The sequence below is a fragment of the Plectropomus leopardus genome, chromosome 20 (assembly GCF_026936395.1).
Source record: "Plectropomus leopardus strain MGB_pleo_1.0 chromosome 20, ASM2693639v1, whole genome shotgun sequence".
Classification (NCBI taxonomy): domain Eukaryota; kingdom Metazoa; phylum Chordata; class Actinopteri; order Perciformes; family Serranidae; genus Plectropomus; species Plectropomus leopardus.
The window spans coordinates 2,295,819-2,319,033 of NC_142195.1; the positions used below are offsets into that span (position 1 = coordinate 2,295,819).

Consider the following 23,215-nt stretch of genomic DNA (forward strand, 5'->3'; position numbering starts at 1 on the left):
TGACATTAGAGGAATCTTGTATGGGAACCCAAAGAATTCAACCATAAATAAATGAGAATAAAATAAATACTAATATGAATAAATTCGTCAAATATATATGAATGAAAAGATAGAAAGATTTATTAAAATCTCAACTTGTTATTATGAAACATAATTAAAATTATTATTTATTTTTTTTATCAATATGGAACCACCCCCTTCTCACCGTTCAGCCAATCACATCCTCTATTCTTCCTCTAGAGCTGCTGCTGTAAACAAACACAGGAAAGTAAAAACAGTTACCTAACACTACAGTAAAAACACACCTGTGAAAATTGGCATTTTTTAAATGTCTAAAATAAAAATGATGACAAAACATTTCATGATAATGAGTTGTGTTTTAATAATTTCTTCAATTATTTCACAAAATGTTGGTTCATTTAAATATTTGACAGTTTACTCATATGATTGTTTCATTTAGTACTGGCCACTTTGGGCTTCCATATATTTGAGGCTTTTTGAATTTTAAACCATATTAGTTGTGTCTATCACTCAAAACAAACCAGTTCTTTGCCTCAGTTATTCACTAAGACCACAGATGACTCTGAAATTAAAAGACACCTAATATTATATATTCAGCATAACCAATGGATAACATATTCAGTCATGAATCCTCTTTTGTAAAATAAATACATAAATACGTCAATAAAATAAAATAAAAAACAACAACAAAAAAAAAAAAAACAGGAATTAAAGCAGAGTACCTTAAAGTGCATTCGACGCTCCACAGAATCCACCTCTTCTAGTGTTTAAGTGCATTTAAGTAAGAGAGGCACTCATGGGAATCTGTGTCTCATGTGACACAGGCATCAGTCAGGCTGAGAGTGCCGCCTCTGCTCCGATGTCCTGCCATGTGACTTAAAGGAATACTTATTGACATCGAACAAGAATGGAAAATGTGAGATCCAGATAATACAGTTACATTTTCCTGGTGACTCGTGTCAGATCTGCAGAGAGGGAAAACTGGTTTAAAGGTGAACGCATGAAAACTGATATACTGAACACTACAGAAATTAAGGAGGTGTATTGCACAGAGACCTCTGTGCACAGTTTTAGGAGGGACACTAACCTCCAAACTGTACTCTGTTAATTCTGAAAAGATATATTTAAGCACTGATACATGTCATAGACTCTGACAGAATATGCTGTGTCAATTTAAGATGTTGCTAATCTGACAAGTTTAGGGATCAGATATTTGTGACAGCCCATATTCAGTTTCCCTTGATAATACTGCCTCTGTGTTGTTAAAGGAATAGTTCAGATGATTTGAAGTGGGGTTGTATGAGGTATTTATCCACGGTCAGTGTATTGCATACAGCAGATTAGACTTGGGAGGTACCACAGTATTACAGTATACTAGGGTATTTAGAAATCCTGAAGGTATGTTTTTCAATACCATAATAAATACAGGTGCTTGTCTTTCTATTGAACTCATGAAGGCAATTAGGCCTCATCAGTCTTCTGTGACAGAGAGAAAGTTGAATTCAATTGTACTATTGTATTTCTCTGTTTAATCAAGGAAATAGCTGTGCAAATGTTCCTTTTCTTAACATTTTGTGGGTTTCTATTGCGTATTTGTTAATCTTACAAGCTGAAATTAAGTAGCATCGGGTTATACCCTAGAGAAATTTAAGGAAGGTGTGAAATATTCATATTGCCCAAGACTACAGTAGATAACAGTTAACCTCCAGTTTGGAAGAGCACACATAAGTACCACCATGGAAGTTAAGAAATATACTGCTGTAGATGGGGACAGCAACAAAATATATTTTAGCCAACTAAAAAGAAATGTATCACTTAAAAAAAAAATCAACATCAGTGCATCAAGTGCACATTATATTGGAATATTTTCACCACCTTAGCAGCCGTCCAACAGCGCTTTCTGTTGGCAATACATTTCGCCAGCTGCAAAACTATCATATTCAAATGCATCACTCTCTGTTGGCCCGCTCAGTCTCTCACTGCAAAGTTCGTCTGTATACTTTGGTACATTAAGGTATTCTTTTGTCTTCACACGTTGTTGCTGTCATAATCCCTCATTTTTTATTTTCTTGTATTTGTTGTCTTTTCCATAAATGGTTGAAAGTCTGACCCAAACAGCTGACTTGCCATGAGACACATTGCGCAGCACAGTTTCACTTTTGCGTTTCAATACAGAAGTTCAACAGTTGAGAAAATGTAGTGCCAAAGGAAAGGACTGTCTGACAGCAAGGCAAAGCAATAAAAATATTCTCAATATAACACCCCCTTTGACTGATTCTGGTTGTTTTAGGTAGGTGTTTTTTAAAAGACTAAAAAGGTTTTGCTGACCACCTCATCAGCAGTACTACATTGCTGAGCTTCTGTCTCCAAATAAAAGGAAGCTGACCATCATGTACTGAAGGTACGAAACTGATAAGTGGATATATATGGATAAGTACTTCATACAACCCAGCTTTAAAAAATCAAAACTATGCCTTTAAACATAAAGTGATGTTGATTCCCATCATCAGGGGACATCTTCCTTGTCTTCTGCTTGTGGTCACATCTCGCTTCTTTGAGCAAATGACTGAATAAAACCAAATGTCTTTAAAGCAGCTGAACAAGCAGTGAAACAAAATGAAAGTTATTATCCTGTAGTTGCCACATTTATGGAGTGCAGGAGGTATCATGGAGAAAAAGAAACCCTTTTACTAATTCATGGTCTCGATTTCAGTATGATTTCAGAATTTGTACACATAAATTAAATGATCCTAGTTAGTCTATACAGTGACTGTATATTTTTCATTGAGCAGCAACATTTTGGCTTTGTTTCAGCGGCAAGACAGCAAGAGACAAAGCTTAAAAGCCAACACAGTATCAAATCGAGACCATGAATCAGGTTGAGAGGATTTGTGATCTGCATTAGCAAAGCCCTTCAAGATAAAGATTCATTCATTGTCATTTTACTGGTCCCCCAGTGAGCTACCTCAATGAATTCAATGTAAACTTTTGTCTTTCTAATCCAAGATCAACGGGTGTTGAAGCACTCCTGGATTGCCTATAGACATACTTGAATAAGAGCAACTTCAGTCAAGTTTCCCTGCATCTAGAAAGTCTTCATCAGCCTCTCTGCTTTCGAGCTCTCATTCCTCATCATTCACATCATCTCATGGTTATCCTTTAAACCCTGGAATTTCATTATTTGATGTCAATATGTTGAATGTCAGCTGCTTGTTTCTTAGAGCCCAACTCAGTCAATCTTTAGCTCAAAAGAAAGAAGAAGAACAAAAACAACCCTTTGGCCTCTTGATTTCCCTCCTCACTTTGACTGGACCCCCAGAGCGATCTTGAGGTACTCGTAGACCACGTAGCTGATGCTGACAGATGGAATCACCTTCATGAAGTTGGGTGCCAGGCCTCGGTAGAGTCCCTTGGGTCCCTCAGTCCTGATGATGTGTCTGAACAGGGCTGTCATGTTCATCTGAGGGCCCCCTTCCAGGGTAGCTAAGGAACACAGAGGCAGAAAGGCTCATCCAACACTACACCACACACAGAGCTATTCGCTTGCTGAATTCTTGAGTGCCAGACACGTGAATCTAAACATATGAATAAGTCCATGAACATCATACACCACAACAATGGTGTCTGATCTGATCCAAGCTAGAGTTTAAAGTCACAATAAAACACTTCAATACAAGCAGTTATCGTTATGACCTCGATTGTTTCCAGGTGAACAGAACAGCAGCTGCTCCTGTGACCTTACATGGCTACTTGCTGCTGCCGTCATTAATGATGGAAATAATGTCACCATGGCAACCAGAGAACCCACACAGAGGAAACTGATGCATGTCCTAATTTTACTGTCAGACGCATAAACCTCAAACACATCCTTTTTTTTTTAAAACATAACATCAGCTTTATGGTTTGATTATGTGGTCTGGGCAAAGAAAGCAATGTTTATGTTAGTTAAACATGCAGTATTAATGGTGTCAAATTCTTCAGCATTTCCCTTTTTTTAAGATACAAATCTGTACATGTAACAGAAAATCCCCAATTGAAAACATGTCAGTACAAACAGTTTCATGCACAGACCAGCAACATGCCTGGAACGCACATGCGTTTAAAGCTGGCGCAGGCGGAGCACATACACACACACGCATGCTTAGGCACACTCAGGGTGTGCTTCTCATCTGAGGAAATGTTATATATTGTAAAGTTTTTGTCACAATGAATGTGTTTAGGAAAAACTGAGCATATGTCTGAATTAATGAGACTTGGGTTACAATACATGACATGTGTGAGACTTTGTAATCTGATGTTTAGATATAGTTTGGCTGTTCTTCAACGTGGCCCCCAATGACTTCAGTACATGAGGAATGTTCTTTACTCCTCAAAGTTTTCTTCACAAGCTCAAGGTAACAAGAGGTGAGTAAGTGATAACAAATGGTCATTTTGCAGGTGAAATATTCCTTAAAAACTAGTTTGTGCAAACAGAGGCGTGTACAGGATGCAACTTTCAACACTCACACAAACAAGCTCCCCTCCAGAAAAAGTCTGAGAAGTTTAGAATAAAAGTACAAAATGTTCTCTTATATGAGGTACGATCATTCTAAAAAAACGTCCGCTTAATGGCTCATAAATCCACTGGGGTACTCCTGAAGCTCATAATCATACCTTTACAGAGAACCCCAGGAACCTGGAAATGAGTTAGTATTTCAGCACCTCCAGTTTCCTCGTCTCAAATTAGTTTTTTGAATGTGTTTTTGGTTTAGTGTCTGAAATCAGGTCTGTGGTTAACGCTAGCTGAAGAGACTTTCACATTTTGTTCTATGAACACTGAAACTCTTATGTGTCTTTAAGAGCCGGTTGCTTAAAGTGGTCAAATGACTACAGAACGTCATCAAACCAGCTGGGAACATGGCTTTACAGCCTTGTAGCAGTGGTGACGTGACCGTTGTTTAGTTTGTTTATATCTTTTTTCTGGCGATTGCATTTAGGCTTCAAAAATCCTGAAAGTGGCATTCATTAGTCAGGATTATCTTATTGAACAAAACGTGCAAGTATTACAAACATTTGTTTATCACAGAGCTTTGACAAGGTATACAGGGTGGTGTTAGCTTCCGGGTTGGCCTACAGAAAAATGCTATCCCCAGGACACTATATTCTTCTAATTAGGGCTGGGCATTATGGGCTATAAATATTATTGCAATATTTAGGCACATTATATATATGTCTTGATATTTTGAAATCTTCTCTAAACTTCTGTAGACTATATTAAACTTATTGATGACAGTTACAGTCAAGTTAAGTAAAGAAGCTACTGTTATATAATAACTTATATAATTACAGGACTTTTATTTTGAAATGCTGCAGCAAGTCTCATGCCAGTGACTGAAAAAAATGATGTGACAATTTATACTTAATATTTGTGATATATTCACTTTATACATACCACTTGGAACAAGATATGATACATATTGTATTACTGATACATCACCCACCCCTGCTTCTACTTAGACAGCAGCTGCAGAGTGCAGTAGAGTTCTGCAAAGACTGACCTTGTGCCTGCATCCGAGTCCTGACCAGCGCCAGTGGGTAGCTGGCCAGCTGGCCACACGTGCTGGAAGTGGTGCCACAAGCCAGGAGCACAAACACTCCCGGATCAGGGCTGTCTATGGCGAAGCGCTGCAGCCAGGAATTCTTTAGAGTCTGACAGAGAAGAGGAGACGAAACATGTCAGAGTCAACTAAGACAGCAATACACAAAAAGACAAGTTATCCCCGTCCAGCTAGCACACACCTCGTAGACAGCCAGGTCGATGCCAGCATACGGGATGATGCCCAGCATGTTGGGCACGTAGCCCTTGTAGAAAGCAGCTATGCCCTCTTTTTGACAGATTTGTTTGGCACAATCCAAGATGCCAGAGTACTGGCCCGTCTTCCTCAGCGCTAACCGTGTCTTCAACACCTGACGGGACAGGAAGTGATGTCATGCCTTATAACAAATGACAGAAAACCACCACTTTGTCGTCCAAGAGAAAATACTTGAACAAACACAGACTAACATATATATGCCGTGCATTATCTTTTATATTAAAATACGTTGAGTGTCATGAACCTCAGGTCTGTGAGTCTGAAGATCTGATTTCCTCCAGATCAGAGGTCACAGTACAGTTTCACATGATGGGTTCAAGGCTAAAAGTTAAAATGGGCAGTCAGTCACATGACAAAAAGAATCCACTCGGATATTTCTTCATACAAACATACTGAGTCATGAGCTGCTACGTAACTTTACAAAATTAATACAATCCTTATAGCCACTTAGACTACTTTTAAGCTTGTATGTCTTACTTGAAAAATGTTTTTTGTTGTCTGAGTTCACTGGTGTCTCACCTCCATGGGATAGATGCTACTCTGAGCGATGACTCCGGCCAGAGAGCCCGCCACAAGTCTCTCTGTGATGCCCAGCGTCTCATGGTTACTTCCTATTAATCGTTTTATCTAACAGACAGGATGTGCTTTTTTTGTTAGGCAGCAACACAAAATGTGACAGTAACTGGAGTCAGAGCTTTACTGGAGCGTACCTGTTCGTAGGCCATGAACTTAATAGCAGACTCAGGGGCGATTTTGATGACATTAATGCCGTTGCCTCGCCATAGTGACCTAACACCACCCTCCCGGATCATCTGGACAAAACCTCCAGTGATCTGCATGCTGTTGCTCTTAGAGGAGTGAACCTAGGAACAGAACATATGCAGTGTTTCCGCCAGCAGGTCAATTCAATTCAGCACAGTTTGGTACACATTATTTAGTGTTTCCACTGTAAAAAGTTATGGATTAATGAAACTGTCCCTCTATGAGAGTACTCCCTCAGTCATCAGTTGTGCTGTGTTTTACCTGCATGAGTACTTTAAGCCGGTCCAGTGGTGCTGTGCAGGTTCGTGACACAGCACCAGCTCCTCCTCCGGCCACAAGGTGTCGCCACAACATTCCTGTTTTCTTCTCTTCTTCTGTGAACTCATCAGGCACCATCAAACTCTCTCCAACATCAAAGATCTGAGGACGAAGCAGAGGGTTTCAGTTAGACAGTAAGACTTCATGACAGGTGAATATCAGAGTATAACACTAATCATAAGTGCTGCGGAGTATAACACTAATCATAAGTGCTGCGGAGTATAACACTAATCATAAGTGCTGCAGATTTGGTGTGACACAGGGGAAAGTGTTATAAGAATATGTGTGAGGTACATACGATGTATTCCTTCCTCCATTGGGCTTATCAAATTATTCAGTACTATTATTAATAATAGCAATGGTATTTAAAAATGTATCCATAATCTAATTACTTACACACACAGTTACAAACTACTCAAATTGCGTTCTCTGAATGTCGATGTGTTTTTACAGTTACAAAGAGACTGGTATATAATATATGTCGCTCATTATGCAGAAATGAGAAATTCATCAAATTTTTTACAAGATCCTTTTCACATTACAACACATAATTTTTCACATATTATTATATAATGTCTTGTTTATACTTGACACTAAATTATTCTGTTTTTACAGGTATCTTTTTTGTTGTGATAACATACACTTTATCATGTTGTTATCATGTCACTGTGTGTAACAAATCCTTTTTAAAACTACACAAAACCAGCAAATCTACAATAAGTTAACAAGTTGTATGTTGTCACAAAAGAAATTCCTTTCAGGTAGAAAACAGGTAAAAGGTCCATCTTTTGCTCCTTCTAAACGTTTTGCAGTCACTTTGTGAATCTTGAGTTATCACAGGACTTCTTATTCAAATCTTAGTCTTTTTTTGTGGTTGGTAGGTGGAGGAGGACCTTGGGCGACGATGTAACAGAGTTGTGGTATCAGTGCAATGCCAATTAGCATCACAAATGGGTGCTTTCCCTTCTATAATAGAGTTGAGAACACAACACAGTATAGCCACTCTACTCACACTGACATCCACACGAGAGGACTCTCAACACTAACGAGGTTATGTTGTCTATGATATGTTCATGTGTGATAGGAGAATATAGTACTGTACAGACCCGGCAAATATGGTCAGTGTTACTGTAGAATAAATTAACAGTCGACTCTCTGAGCTAATCGGCTGTATCGGAGCTCCTGATCCCTAGCCCAATGTTACAACGGGGCCATTTCGACTTTGATATAACACCTTCAACTTACAAAGAAAAAAAAAGAGACCCATCTCAAATTTATAAGTGCCTTTTTACTGAAAGTCTAGTGTTAAGGACTTAGTGGCATCTAGTGCTGAAGGTGCAGATTATAACTGAAAGTTCTCCTGAAAGCCAACTGTGTAGGAGTCAGTATTTAGTTTGTCCCTTCTGGGCTTCTTTTTTGGAAGAGAGCCTGCTTTGTATATAGATATAAACGTCTCAGTTTAAAGTAACAAACAAAGAGCAATCTTTATTTTTAGATGATTATAAACTCACAACAACATAGTTAACATGTTGAACATTTTGACCTCTCTGTCTGACGCATTACCTACACATAAACATTTTAGAGAGAAAGATTTGACTCTGACTTAGGGTCTGCTCCTAATGTTTGTTGCCCATGTAGCAGAGAGGAGTGTGTACCGTGGAGTGTTTCCAGTAGAGGATGATCTCAGGAATGTTGTCAGCTGGATGCAGGAGGTGGTAATCCCGCCACTCATTCCAGTCAATCGTCATTGTGCCATTTTTATCCATACTGGGAGTGAAAAACAGAATGTTACAAACATTTTGGAGAGCAAAAAGAACAAGCTATCTACTCACATGCACTTTTTAACAATGCTATCACTTGGTCTCATGGCTTCCTTCATGAGTTCAAGTGCATTCAGTTGTAGCAGGGTGCTTTGCTTGAGCAATCTGTCCTACAACTGAGACACTATATGATCACACAGCATTTCTCATCTGAAAAAATCTGAAATAAAAACAAAATAGCAGCAGGTAACTGAAACAGACAGACTGCAGGGATCAAGGGAGCACCGGCTGAGCAGGCAGACTATAAAAGCTGCTACTTACTACAAGATAGGGGCCCAGATATGACCCCTCCTTATTCTGAGACCAGCCAGAGAGAAGAGACACACAGACAGACAAACAGGAGGTTATAGGGACTAGACAAATACTGCGGCTAGATGAACAGAACAGCTTGATAGTTCACACGAGAGGTGACAGGCCCCAAACTGGTTCACCATACTGATTTTATTTTCTGTGTGGATAGGACTTGATATTCAAAGGATAAGTTCAGTATTTTTCAACGCAGACCCTTTTCCCTATGATTTGTATCTCAATTACTAATGGAAACAGATTTTGAAATTGGTCCAGTATTGAGTGAGAGGGCTGCAGCTGCAAAACAGGTTACAGAGATAGTTCTTTTTATTAACTCTTTGGAACCTGAGCAAACTGGCTTGATTTCTAAAAACAAGATAAGAGGCCAATGAGCAGCTCAAGAAGAAATTACCCAAAAATTACCTGAAAATTAGTGAAACAAATAAACAAAACAACCAATAAATAAATAAAAACAAAATAATTAAGTAAAAAGACAGTAAAACAAGCAAACAAGGCAAAGCAAACACAACCTGAATACAGTGCTTAAAAATCATAACAATTCTGTAACACAATTTTAAATATGGAAATGTGGTCATTATAATATAGTTTTCCTTCACATTTTTCTTTTTTCCCCTTGACCGTTTTTCCTGAGCTCTTTTGAAAATATTTTCTAAATCTACAATGCAATGTGTGGAACCTTTCTTACCAAGTTGCTCATTGACTTTTCTCCCATGTTTTTTAAAGAAATTGCAGCAATGTTTTCTGGCTTCAAAGGTTTAAATACTTATCAAAGGCATCTGAAAGCAGCACAAGAAATTGTAGTTGCTCCAGGTTTTAAAAGGTTTAAGAATAAGATCCTGGTTTAACCAGAAAAAGGCCCAAAATAGCCAGTTTCACCAGACTAAATTTAAACAGAGTGATTTTAGTGTGTATGGAGTGGCATTAATTTACATATTACTGGGTGAGTTAAGGGTTAATTCTAACCAAACCAGTGGTGGTGATTGTTAAAAGAGTGGAAAGACAAAATCAAGACAGTTTTTCTTATTCTGTTTCTTTCGACTTTGAATGAAGAGAGTTAGAGGTTGATAAGTGTTTCTGTAAATGGAGTCTGGTGGGTTTGGTGATGGTGATTTCAGGACTGTTTCTGGTTACATAAAAAGAATCTTACTGTAAAACAAAAAGGTCTGTCTCTGTAGGGATCAATTCCATTATGTTTTTACACACTGAGAATAATAATCTGAGCCTCTTAGTGGAAAAAACAAGCACTTTTAGTGGGTGTAAATTGACTGTGCTGTATGCCCACAGTGGTGACATTGCAGTCTCTTTCTCAGCTGCCAGATGCAGTGTTTTCTCTCAATACTGGACTAATTTTAAAAACAGTTCCCATTAGTCTCTAAGACACAAAACATAGTAAAATAGGGTCCATGTTGAAAAATACTGAATTTACACTTTAAGTGATACATTTGCTACAGTGTTCTTTAAAACAATCCTTAAAAGGTAGAATGTGACGTGCAGATAATCTCTCCCTGTATTTTGCAATGTGCTGCTGCAGACTTGACGTTAATGTGAGAGAGGCACAAGAAAAGACTGGCACTTTAAATTTATTAACACATATGACCAAAACCAGTGTGACTGTCAACTAGCTGTTGTCTGTCGTTGTTAGGAGGGAGCTCCTTTGAAAAGATCACATGCGTAAAATGTGACATATACTATAAGAGGGGAAACATCACACACACACACACACACACACACACACACACACACACACACACACACACACACACACACACACACAGACAGGGGCTGAACAGATTAGTGAATCCATTAAGACTGTGAATCACAGCATCACTCTCACCTTTTGAGAATCTGCTCAGCCTGCTCCTCAGAGATGTTCACTCCCAGGTCACGCAGGGACTGCATGATTTCTTGAGAGTCAATCCGGCCTGCACCACGGAAAGAAATGATTACTTATTCATTAAAGATGAACTCTACTGATTTTACACATAGAGGTCAGATAACTATTCAGAGTGACTGATTCTTGGCCTGTATAAGCAGATGTCTTTTGAGTCCCTGGATGAGCTTTGTAAAGTCTGAGAAGACAACCCTGATGATAAAATTAGGGTTATCTCAGCTTGATCTTGAAGTATAAAGATCAATAACAACAAGCCTGCGTCACACACTGGAGCTGAGGAGTTTTACAGGTGTGGACATTCAACACATGGGGATGGTTTAAGAGCTTTCATTTTCCACCCAAACCTATATGGGCCCATCCCGACCCACTGGGTTAAGGCCTGACTTTTCATAATTCTTTTTTTAAAAAAGAATTCCCTCTAGCTTGAATCAGATCGGATTTATCCCTGTATTTATACCCAGTATTTCCCTGTGTCTTTAAATTTTTGCTGCAGAGCTTATACTCTGTGTAATGTCATGAATAATGTATCGGTTATGCTGCAATCAACCCATTCTGAAGATGCTGAAATTAAGATTTAGATTTAAACTAACAAATCATTAGAATAGGGGGTCTTTTGCTCACATTACATACACCAACTCCAGTGTACTGCACAGGAGACAGGAAACTGGCAATTCTCCAGCGTAAATGGCAAGAATTGCGCTGGATTGGAAGGAAAACTAGATAGAGAGAGGGGCTGCAAGGCAACTTGGTTGACAGTGTTTTTCTCTGCTTCCCCAGCAGAGGGAGAGATGTGCATAAAATGCAGCAGAGAGTGGTAGTCATCATCATCAGCGCTGCATCACTGTGGAAAACCGTACCCACTTGAAGATGGAAATACATTGATGGGTGAAACATGAATGGCAACATGAGTAAGGAAAATAACAACACCACTTCACTTCTGAATGGCCATTTCATTTTTTTTTAAAAGAGTCAGGTCAGTTGACACGTCTAAAGCACCTTGTGTCAATTAATCTTTCTCTAAATTACTTTGAGTTTGAGCTCCTACTTACTAGCTGAGTACACAGGTACAGCGATTGAGACTGATGTCAGCAGGCAACCACATCGCCAAAGACAGCAAAGAACTATTTTGGAGTCTGTGAATCACCACAGACATGTGAAAGAAACTAAATCAAATAAGTTAACTAAATTTAACTAAGTTGCTAAATGGGTGAAAACTGACTGCAGATCAGATCTCGGAGTAACTTAAATCTAAAAGTCAAGTCAAGTTACCTTATTAATATGGACTTCAAAACTATTTTAAAAAAGCAAAATAATGGAATTTCAAATATGTAATAAAAAAAATCATTATTTGTGATTAACTACTGAAATTCTGTGATCGATCACGTTTTCAAAAACTGATCTGATAGCCCTGATATTTTTTTACAGTGACAATATCAAGCAGGTCCGGGCCCTAAACTGTTGCTGTAGTTCAGGCTCAGGTCGGGTGGATCTTGGAAAGAAACTATGTGGGTTCATGTAAGGTCAGACCTGAATTTTTTTGGCCTGATCAAAGCTCTAAAGGTCTTATGAAAAGATGCTTATTGCCTATTGTAACTTTCTGGAGCTTGATCCATACTGGGATTACACACTGCTGCCTCATTTTTGAACATGTATGCAATAATACTTAATCACTAGAACAACACTTTTATATGTTTGTGTTAATGCACTGATCCTCTAATTTCTCATTACCACACAGCAAACTGTAAAAGTCATTAGATGTAACAAGATTCCTCACCATCGTTCTTCTTGTCCAGACTCTTGAAGACCAGCCGGAGCTTCTTCTCGTGGTCTCTCAGATAATGGACAAACTCCTCAAAGTCTAACTGTCCATCCAGGTCTTTGTCTCCTGCTTTTACTATTTTCTGTAAGGAGAGAGGACACAGGAGAAACCTTTGAGAGACTGATTTCTCTGCCCATTTTTATATTTAAACAATGTCAAGATGTTTCAGTGAGCACGATGCATTAGCTGTAACATTATCTGTACAGGACATTAACTTGAACTAATTCACCACTTTCATTAAAGTCAGCCATAGAGCTTTGTGGACAGAGAGATGTGACAAACAGAAGGTCAGAGCTCTCCCCGTCTCTTGCCATCTGTGCACTGTTGACTCGGGCTGCAGTTTAGACCACTTTACAGCCATCACACATACTGGGTTATTAGTAATCTTAGACAGTCCACAGCACTTTGTGCCAATATAGCCTGCCAAGCCAACTGGAAAGATTTCTACAAGGAATTAGAGCTAGCTGGAGCATGAATATAGACTACACTTATCAGCAAGAAAAGTCTACCTAAGGGAAGGAACAGCTGGCTGTGCAGGTCAGAGAGGAAGTCAAGCCCCATGTTTGCTCTCACAGAAAGCACCTGAACAATACTACATTCAATGATTTGCTCTGCTAGCAGGGAGGCAAAAATGGACTAAGCATGCCAAAAAAAAAAGAAAAGAAAAGAAAAGAAAACTTAACCATGTGCATCACTGGACTCATAGGTCAGAGAACAGTCCACAGGCCACTGTGAAGATCATTTCACTAAAAAACTAGATATAACACCATGTGGCTATGCACCTCCATGCACCAGTCAAGTCCAGGTCTGTAGTACATGTATGCTTTTCTCACAGAAGATCTATACAATCAGCACAGTTTAAAGGGGGTTCTTGAGTTATGGCCAAAAACGTGTTGTATGAAGTCACTGTAACCTTGAACTTTGACCCTCTACCACCAGATTCTAATCAGTTCATAATTGAGTAAGTGGACATTTGTGCCAAATTTAAGGAAACTCCCAGGAGGCCATCTTCACATATTGCATTCACGAAAATGAGACAGTCACATTGACTTTGACCTTTGAACACCAAATTTTAATCATCTCATTGTTGAGTCGAAGTGAATGTTTGTGTCAAATTTGACTATTTGCGGTAAATTTAAAGAAATTCCCTTACAACATTATTGTTATATTGAGAATCTGTGTATGTACATATGGACAGATGAACGGACAGACATACGGTTCTACGAATAAACAACCCGAAAACATAATGCCTCCGGCCACGGCTGTCACCGGCACAGAGGATACAAACTTCCTATTACCAACTTAGCAACCAAGCTACAAAAGTACACATAGAGACAATATTTATAGGATCATTTCACACCATGGAGCCATCTGGTGATAGTCCAGAAAAGAGCCTTAAGGCATACAACAACACACAGTTTATAAACCTAGATACTTTACAGACACAGTTTACTTCTGTCTATATTACGTAATACTGTCATTTGTAAAAACATTAGTCAGATACTGAAGAACCATCTTTAATAAACACTATATAAGAGGTTCTCATTTGTTAAAGGCCATCAGAGAAGACAGGCCATTATTACACTGAGACGGATTATCCAAACAACACAAAAATAAAGTTATCTCTGTCACCAATCCAGCAGATGACAGTAAAAAAATCTTACAGCATCAGAATGAGAGCAAGGCATGTTTTCACTCATACCTTCTTCCATGTACGATACGTCATCAGTTCATGCGACGGGAGAAACAAACTCAGCTTGAACACTGATTTTATTTCACATGGTAATCCATTTGATTCAAAATACTCAAACTCATTGTGGTCCCCGCCAGACACTGGGACATAGAGACACAGACACATCAGGTTTCCTCTACCGTCTCACTGAAAGTATTAAGATGTCAATGAGCTATGTCGAAGACAGACTGCGCTTTGTGGCATAATCCTGCAGAGTCATTAGAGCAGCGATATAAAACACAGAGCTCCACACTCGCCCACTTGGACACCAGCCCGCCTGTCATTGGATCCATTCACAAAGATTAAACAGCACCCTCCTCCTACTGGATCATTATGTTAATATGGTAGACTGAGCTCACATAGATGAACTGATTTCATGAGGAAATCTCTTAAAAATTGGTATACATTTCAATATACACAAAAAAACATCTATTGGAACATGAACTTTTTCAATGCAATGAAGAAAAGTGACCTTTAAGGCAGAGAAGTAGTTGATGCAGCAGCTTGCCTTTGTTTGACTTACAGTTCATTGCTTACTCAGTCCTGACTCCACACAAAATGCAACAGTGATACTGATGACTGCAATTTTGCAACTTTCTTTTCTGTGAGATGATATTAACTTCACAGCCCTCATCATAAACAAATCTAATCAATTATCTGCTAATACCTTAACCAATTATATTTATGTTGTATCTTTGTAATATGTTACATTTTATCTTTGTAATGTGTTCCAGTCTCAGTTGAAAGTATTACTTTACTTTTCTTAGATATGACACTGCAATGACCAGCAATGAACGCAGGGTAGAATACTGCTATCAATAAATGACTTGATACTGTGAGCTTAACACTGAGAAAGCAGCAAGTGGCAGCCTCAATGGCTGAAAAATGAATGCAGAAATGCCAAACCTGCAGTTCCTCTAATGGCCACATGAGGCTGCCTTGAGTCAATCCCGATAGACCCCCATGTTAAAATGTGCAACTTTACAACAGAAATAAACATGTTCACACCCAAAAAACGCTTTTGGTCTCTAATTAATTTCCCTGTCCATGACAACTGTACAGGGGATGAAATTGGCCTAACCCCAATTTCACAGGGTATGGGCGTAGCCATAATTATTGTTATATCAGTGTGTTTCCAGTTCAAAGACAATCGTAACATTGCGGTCACCTAAAGAGGTCTTGTTCAGGATTTGGTAGTATTAAAGGGCCCGATCACACCAAGGCTCATTCCACCAGGTGTGACTGCTCCAAAAATGAGACGCACAGCAGCAAGAGTGCCTGACAGGTGTGCTGTACCAAGGAAAACAATGGTTTTCTAGCAACGCTTTTCGAGCAACGTTTTTCTACCAAAAATTGCTGACTTTAGCTAACAGCACTAGCAATGATGACTGAACCTGGTTCTTGCAACATGTTTGCATTGTTCTTTCCCACGAGGTACCATTAGTTGCCATGCAACCAGTTGCTTTCTACAGGTTGTCATACAGGTTGTCATTCCTAACCTGACAGACCTTTATGCAATTTGACACAGTAGCAGAGTAGTGTAGTAAATGTTGGCTGTATAAAGGAACAGTTTTGAAATGGACAGAATATGATGATTACAATTACAATGCATGCATGTTGCACCATGTTCAGGGGCCACACAAAATGTTTTTGAAAGCTGTCATTGACCTGTGGGCTGCACTTTGAGAAACGATGGTCTACAGCAATGTTAAGCAGCTCTATAAGGCTGTACACAGTGGTGTAACACAGTGGTGTTTAGAGGAAACCTTTGTGCCAACCCAAGCAGTTAATGTTGGAATATTTTAAAATTCTGACACAGTGGTGGGTCAGGAGTACAGCTTCCTGCTGTATCCTACCTGTTTAAGATCCGGAGGAGGTGCCACCATTATTAATATCTTGGTCTTCTTTGGAGTAACATCACTTCTGCTGAATTCTTTACTCTCCAATGAGTTTGCAGTGTTTTCCTGGAGACAAGCTTGCAGCTCTCTGCACCTCCCAGTACCCTCAGTCTCTTTCTCAGCAGGTGACTGAGTTTCAACAGGCTTACACTGCGTCCTGCCAAAAAGGCTTTGGCGCAGGAAAGTCAGCATGTCCTGCATCCTTAGCCCAGGGCTCCCTGTGTCTGAGTGACTGCCCTCTACTCAAACAGCGAAATCAAAGAGTTGAACTGGCAGTGTGTAGAAAGGTCGGCTGAGGATAACGTCTCCACTTTCTTCCACTTCACTGCTCCAGCTCAGAGTCTCAGCTGCTTGCTGGGTCGTTTCTCATTAAAAATCCCTCCGTTGAGAGACATCCAGGTCATGAGCAGCAGGGCAAGAATGAAATACTCCTATTTAACTCTTGCCAGGGAACTTCTGAGGCATGAGTTCTCCATTTATTAAATGTAGATTTTCACACTGGAAGCATCTCATGTTAAGAATGATCAAATAAAAGCAGCAGCAGACGATCAGGATTTGCCACTTAGCAAGCTTCAGCATCAGCAGCCGGAGAAATGCAGCAAAGAGAGCTTCCAGAAACCTGCATCCTCACTGCAGCTGAGCCCGACCAATCACTGCAGCTCATACTGGCAGGTGCGAATGTCGAGCCATGGAGCGAGCCCCTCAGCCAATGGAGGACAGGATAGCAGGGAGGAAATTAATTTATGCTTCAAGCGTCAGTCGGAGTAGAAGGAGGGGGAGGGGTGACGAGCAGGGTTTCCCCTCGGTTGCACCTCCCTCACAGGAGAAAATCTGCTGAGTGATGCCTCCCGCCTCCCTCCTTCGTCTCCTCCTGCTCGCTTACTGAGTCATTCCAAGCACGCCGTCAGCATCCAGCAGGAGATTCCATTCATCTGAAAACTGAGCTCTGCTGTATTTTAATTCACAACACGTACTGAGATCCTTCTGCTGGGAAAACTACAGTGTTCAGTCTTTCTAAAATCTTCATGACGTCCAGTTTCTCTCTGCAGACCTGTTTTTTCTGTCTGCACTGCTTACAGAGTTCATTGATCCCTGATTAACTGATTGTTGACAGAAACAGGAGCTCTCTTAATTATAGCCTGTCCACTATATAACCTGGAAGAAGTCCAGCAAAAAGCCTCTCTCCACCAGCATGAGGGATTTTCACATTTTAGAAAAGAAAAGCCTTTATTTTTCAAATTCTAAGTCCTACATTATTCATTTTTTCTTATTATTAACAAATCTCATGAGAAAAGCAACAATTTGTCAACCCATCACCCAAGACTTTCTGAGTTCTCTACCCTGTCAGTTGCACTACCCCAACTGGTTCCCAATGAAAACTTAAATCTTTAAAAACAGCTCACAAATGCAGTTTCATTGTTTGTTTGTTTTTTAAATCACTTAAATTTTCTTGAAACAGCAGGTCACTATGCAAAGTTAATTCATTGTTTTCTGTTGTTTTAACAACCTGAGGTTTGGTCTCCGCTCCTATTAGTTATGTGACAGCAGTATTTCAATCACCAATTTAATTACTGTAATCTAGGGGTGCTGCAACAGTCCAGCAGGGTGAGTACACAGTGTTCAGGTGATCAGACAGGTTATAAACAGGTTTATAAAATTATCTAGTTCTCATTATTTAAAAGTAGACACTAAGGGAGCTCACTCAAAATGTCCACTGCAGTTGTCTATGTATGTGTGACCACAACAACACAAGTACATCAATGTTAAACCAGGATGAAGCTTTAAAGGAAATCTAATAATGCTCGTCTCTCTCTGTGCTCTTGAACACTGGCACAGAATAGCACCAGGCCCTCATGCACTTTCACTGTGGCTTTATTTTTCAGGCACGGAGGCAACCACCACTTCTTTTATGATACTAAGTCTACGTACACAAACTAGAATCATTTTTTAAAGCTGTCACTTTGTGCATTAAAACTAAATCTCCTTGAGTTTTACAGTCTGATATGAAAATTAATTATTCTATAGTTTTTCATTTCAATAGCCAAATCTCTTTCATACTGGGTTTTGTATCAGGTTTTAGATATAAGTAAGTATTGCAGAAGATGGATATATTTTAACTTCCATTGTAAAGTATGAGACCTATAAAGCAGACATCTATGTGCTCTATTTTTAAATGGTCATTGCAAACATCTTGAAGTTTTACAATGTGTTGTGGGAATGTTTCCTGGGTCGAGACCTTTGAAACTACCCATTCCAATGAGTTGACTGAAATGAAGTGTAACGAGTTCACAATTCTGTCTGATATCAGGCAACTGTGAATGTGTTTTGGTCCATTACTAAACTACAAATGATGACTGATTGATTATTTTACTAATACAAAACACAAATGAACCAAATGACAAAATGCAACTTAGCATTTAAGGCAATTTAGCAAGATCCTTGGTTATGTTATGTTGACGGTCTTCACACTGCAGTAACAGTTTAAAAACACGTGTCTAAGACTCAGTCAAGGATAAAAACAGCATTGGATCCAAATATAGTCTATTTTGAACCAAAACAAAGACAGTAGGCAGTAGGGATTCTCAAGCCTTGACACAAGGCTGATGTTTAGTTTTCCATTTGGACCTGGTTATATCCCACTAAATGCCTGTGTGTTCAGAGGGACAGTCACAAGAGCAGCAAACAAATCTACTACATCACATAGATAGATTTTTTCAGCCTGCGTAACCTGGAACAAAATGTACAACACACAATATTAAACAGAGCTAAAGTGTGCCATTCCCTCCACCATGTTATAACCACCTGTCATACAGAGCAGGACGGATTCATTGATCCATGCCATCTTTATGCATCTTCCTAATTTAACCGTGTGTGTTCAAAGGTTTACTACTACGCCACGGCTGTTCAAAGCAGTTATTTCCCTTCCTGAGACTTTCCAGTTTAACTCAAAATGTGTGTCCATTTTCTTCTAATGTCACTCACTGTTAAATACACACTGACTGAAAATACCAGGAGGGAAATGCATTATTCAGATGCTGACACTATGACTGGAACTAACACCATGTTCAGGCACTGAGACATTGCTTCTTTTTTACCCAGTCTAATGTTTAGTCAAACAGTAATTGAACCCTTTTGACTTTGCCTGCAGGCTTTTTACTGACTCAAGGTTATGACTTACTGTTAGAAGGAACTGCAAACGTACACACGCACACACACACACACACACACAAACACACACACACACAAATTTGCTTAAAGAGAAGCTCTAGAGTTCAAATGATATTGTTTTGAGATATACTAATCACCAACACTTTTTAAATTGCGTAGGTAGAGGAGCTTAAACCAGTGAATTGTTATTAGGATTAATCCTGTGAACTGTGTGGTCTTGGACATTTGCCACAATGTTTAATGGCATATAGAAGGTACCTTTTATTCAGGATTATGTGACTATCCTCAACAAACAATGTGACATTTCCACAGAAGCAGGGATTTCCACAACTTTAGTCTGCTTCCAGTCCAGTCAGTCATATGAGGTAAAGGGAGACTCCATTACTCAGTTACTACTTCTGCAAAGTTGCTGCTATAATTGCAGCATGATGTGTATAAAATAAAATATGCATCATTTCAGCAAGAAATCCTATAGAAAAAATAAAGACTAGTAGTAACCCTGTCAAAGTATAATGACCTCATCAAAGCCTGTGTCCAGATAACTACTAAATACCTTATAACATTGATACCTTAAACCCATTTTTAACTATCTTCAGGAACGAGGAACCTTTTGTGGAACTTATTGCAATTTGACTGCAGAAACAAGGGTCCCACTTAAGTCTCAAGTCTCTCTCTGTAGTGGACTCAACATTAAATTGTGCATACTCCTATCATGATGAGAGCGGATGGACACCATAAAATATAATGCTTTTTGATGTATGTAATATTAATTCATAGTGTAAAGTAAGAAAAATACTTCAACTTAGAGTTGAAGTTTTGTATATGCTCTTTGTCAATTAAACAAACAAACAAAAAAACAGTTTGTCATACTGACAGAAATCAGCATGTTGACCATTGCGATATTTCATTTTAAAGTCAATATCTAGATGACTTGCCATATTATCGTGACCCCCTTAAAAAATTCACTCATGAGTTTCCCTTAAAAAAATGTAAACTGTGTTTCATTACACAGAACATTTGTCCATTTCTACTTTTGCTTTCTCTTTTGCCACTTTCCCTGCTGTTGTGTTGTTTTCCTTGTTGCCTTGTGCCATTGTTCCTTACTGATACTTAATCTGGTTTGCTGACAAACACAACTGCTATGTGTTTCTAATTGTCTGCCCCTGTTGTATCAAAGTGTGTTCCCCCAACAAATAGTGTTTCCCTACTGTTAATGCGTAGCGCTCCCCTCAGTGTTAGGTTTGGGAGGGGCACCAGGGCATGAGGAGTAAGTGCGTAAAAAAATACTTCAATTTTTTCCTGATTAAATACAACAAACAAACATTTATTTATTTCTTAAAAAAAAAAAAAGTTTCTAATATTAAAATGAACGTTTTGGTCCAAATAGTCAGAAGGGACAGAGGAGGGATCACTTATGGAGCGCCCCAAGGGCTCACCATTGTTTAGTCGCATTGATCAAAGTTGCAGTGTTAAAATGACCATTTAAATAAAATAGCCAAAAAAATAGTACGTAATATAATATATTTAATATTAATATTTCATAAAAAGGGGGGAATATGAAAAATATAAGAATAAGAATAAATAAACGATATAAATAAATTGAAATAGAAAAAAATTAAATTATGTGAGTGTCTCAAGTAAAAATAAGTGCTGAGATCATCAAAACACACTAAAGCACACTTAGGCTCAAATAAAACCATAAATACAAAACTGCTATAAGTATTAACCATTAAAATCTAAGGGTTTAGTTCGGGTTTACATAGTGGGAAACACATATCGATGGGAAAACAGTCCTCAACATAACACCCTCTGCGTGGATCATCCCAGCTAGCAAGTTTTAGTTCTAAAAACGTTCTGGGAATGGTACAATGCGAACCACTGCAATATTTCAGTCACGCTTTCAGTGGCAAGTTTTCTTTTAGTTACCAGAATGCTCTTCTTAAACTTTGGATAAAATTCTCTATAAACATCAAAAAATGTGGAAAATGTTTTTGTTAACATATCACATTACATTACATTTTCATAACAAAGGGTCTGTAATCTGAGTCCTCAATAACATATTTTGAATGTTACTTTGAAAATGGTCTTTCCTTTGTTCTCATGTAACATTGTGGGAACGTTTTATAAAAGAACATTGTATGACCTGTCACCTCTATACATCACCAAAACATCCTTTGAATATTACAGTTATAACGTTACATTTTAGTTAGCATTTATCCTTACAGGGGCATTATTTTAAATGATAAACATCGTTAAAACGTTATTTTAACATTAGACTAAAATGTTTTCTTTAACACATTATTGCAACTTGTTGACTAATGTCGTAGGGACGCTCCCTGCTAGCTGGGATTGTTTTTCTTATATATTTATTCACTTGACTTTTTTCAAATTGGAAAATGTGTTTATGTCTTTACATGGAAATACTAAAACAGAAAGAAATATGGACGATTATGGACTCAACAAATTGAGCTGAATATGTCCACTTACCATGAGCTCATGCTCGGTGCGGTGTACTCCTAACTTCTTCAGCCCGATGGTGAGGTCGTTGATACAGATTCCTCCATCACCGTTCACATCCAGGACCTGGAACAACACTTTGAGTCTGTGCTCCTGCTCAGGTCCTCCACATATGTCACACGGATGCGCTGACTGACCGGAATCCGAGTGCCAGTCCCCAGCCACAGGCACTGGTTTAGACGGGGCAGCTGAGGACGGGTCTGCGGCGCGCCCGCCTCCGCCGCCTGGGTCGACCCCTCGGTGGGTCTCACCCGCTCGGCACTGGCAGAATACATCACCAAGAAGCGGGGGCATCAACGAGCCCTGCTGGTGCATCATGGGTGTCCAATACTATTCGCCTCCTGAATAGCCTCACACTCAGTGCTACTAGCTCCACAGTTAACAGACAGAGAACTCAGTCGAAGAGCACTTGACTCCACCGGTTATCTCGAGCCCTGACTACCACGTCACATGTCCCTCCATTTCAGCCGGTATGAAAGCAAACGCTACCAGAAGCCGGTTAGCTTACAAACCCGACTTTTCACCACCAACACATTCGTCGAGTTCACTCGGTACGAAAACGGTTCTTCTCTATAACTTCACTTGATAAATTATCTCAGTTAGCTAGCATTTTTAACGTTACACTAACCTAAATGAGGTACCGGTGAAACGATAAGATGAGGATGAGCTGTCAGCGCCTTTTCTATCTATTCAAAAGCCTTCACAGCGTCGAGGGTTAGAGTTTACACGGAGCCCGTGCATCGCCCAGCACGAACATAAATACTCTTGTTCACAAACCGTTATGGAAAAGATGATTTTTTCCGATATTTCGGTGCCGTTAACTTGCCGACTGTCAAGAAGAGAAGCATATTTGGTGAGGGGAACCGTGTGCGCCAGAAGTCTCACTGTACATCGCGAGATTACAGCGTGACTTGCATGAACGGTAAGGGTTACCATGGTAGCATGGTATTTACCATCCAGGCCAGACTACTGACATGTTTCTAAAACAGGACCTGCTCTTTAGGAGAGATACCTGGAAAAGTGAGAATTTTCGATGCACTTTTGAGAAAGTGGAATAAAATCTGAGAATACTGAATTCACATCTCAGAAAATGGAGTGTAACCTATTT

The 23,215-nt window shown here is 39.2% G+C and overlaps 1 protein-coding gene across 2 annotated transcripts; it reads right to left on the bottom strand.

Annotated features, from left to right (window-relative positions):
* Positions 1–357: 357 nt before the first annotated feature.
* Positions 358–22,996, bottom strand: slc25a25b (solute carrier family 25 member 25b). 2 transcript variants are annotated; one of them, XM_042509405.2, is made up of 11 exons: positions 22,078–22,996; positions 12,748–12,874; positions 10,917–11,004; positions 9,035–9,070; positions 8,609–8,720; positions 6,897–7,055; positions 6,584–6,736; positions 6,393–6,500; positions 5,800–5,967; positions 5,559–5,709; positions 358–3,504 (listed from the first exon to the last, which is right to left on the bottom strand). In XM_042509405.2, exons 1-11 carry the CDS (start codon positions 22,423–22,425, stop codon positions 3,320–3,322), a joined length of 1,635 nt encoding a protein of 544 aa, XP_042365339.1. In that variant the 5' UTR covers positions 22,426–22,996; the 3' UTR covers positions 358–3,319. The 2 variants fall into 2 exon arrangements, with proteins under 2 accessions (XP_042365339.1, XP_042365341.1); XM_042509407.2 differs by lacking the exon at positions 9,035–9,070.
* Between the last annotated feature and the right edge of the window lie 219 nt (positions 22,997–23,215).

Coding starts and splice junctions, on each gene's coding strand:
- slc25a25b (XM_042509405.2), bottom strand. CDS start 22,425: ATGATGCACCAGCAGGGCTCGTTGATGCCCCCGCTTCTTGGTGATGTA. Junction 5,968..6,392: donor GTAGCATCTATCCCATGGAG/GTGAGACACCAG, acceptor CTGTCCCGTCAG/GTGTTGAAGACACGGTTAGC. Junction 5,710..5,799: donor TCGACCTGGCTGTCTACGAG/GTGTGTGCTAGC, acceptor CTTCTCTGTCAG/ACTCTAAAGAATTCCTGGCT.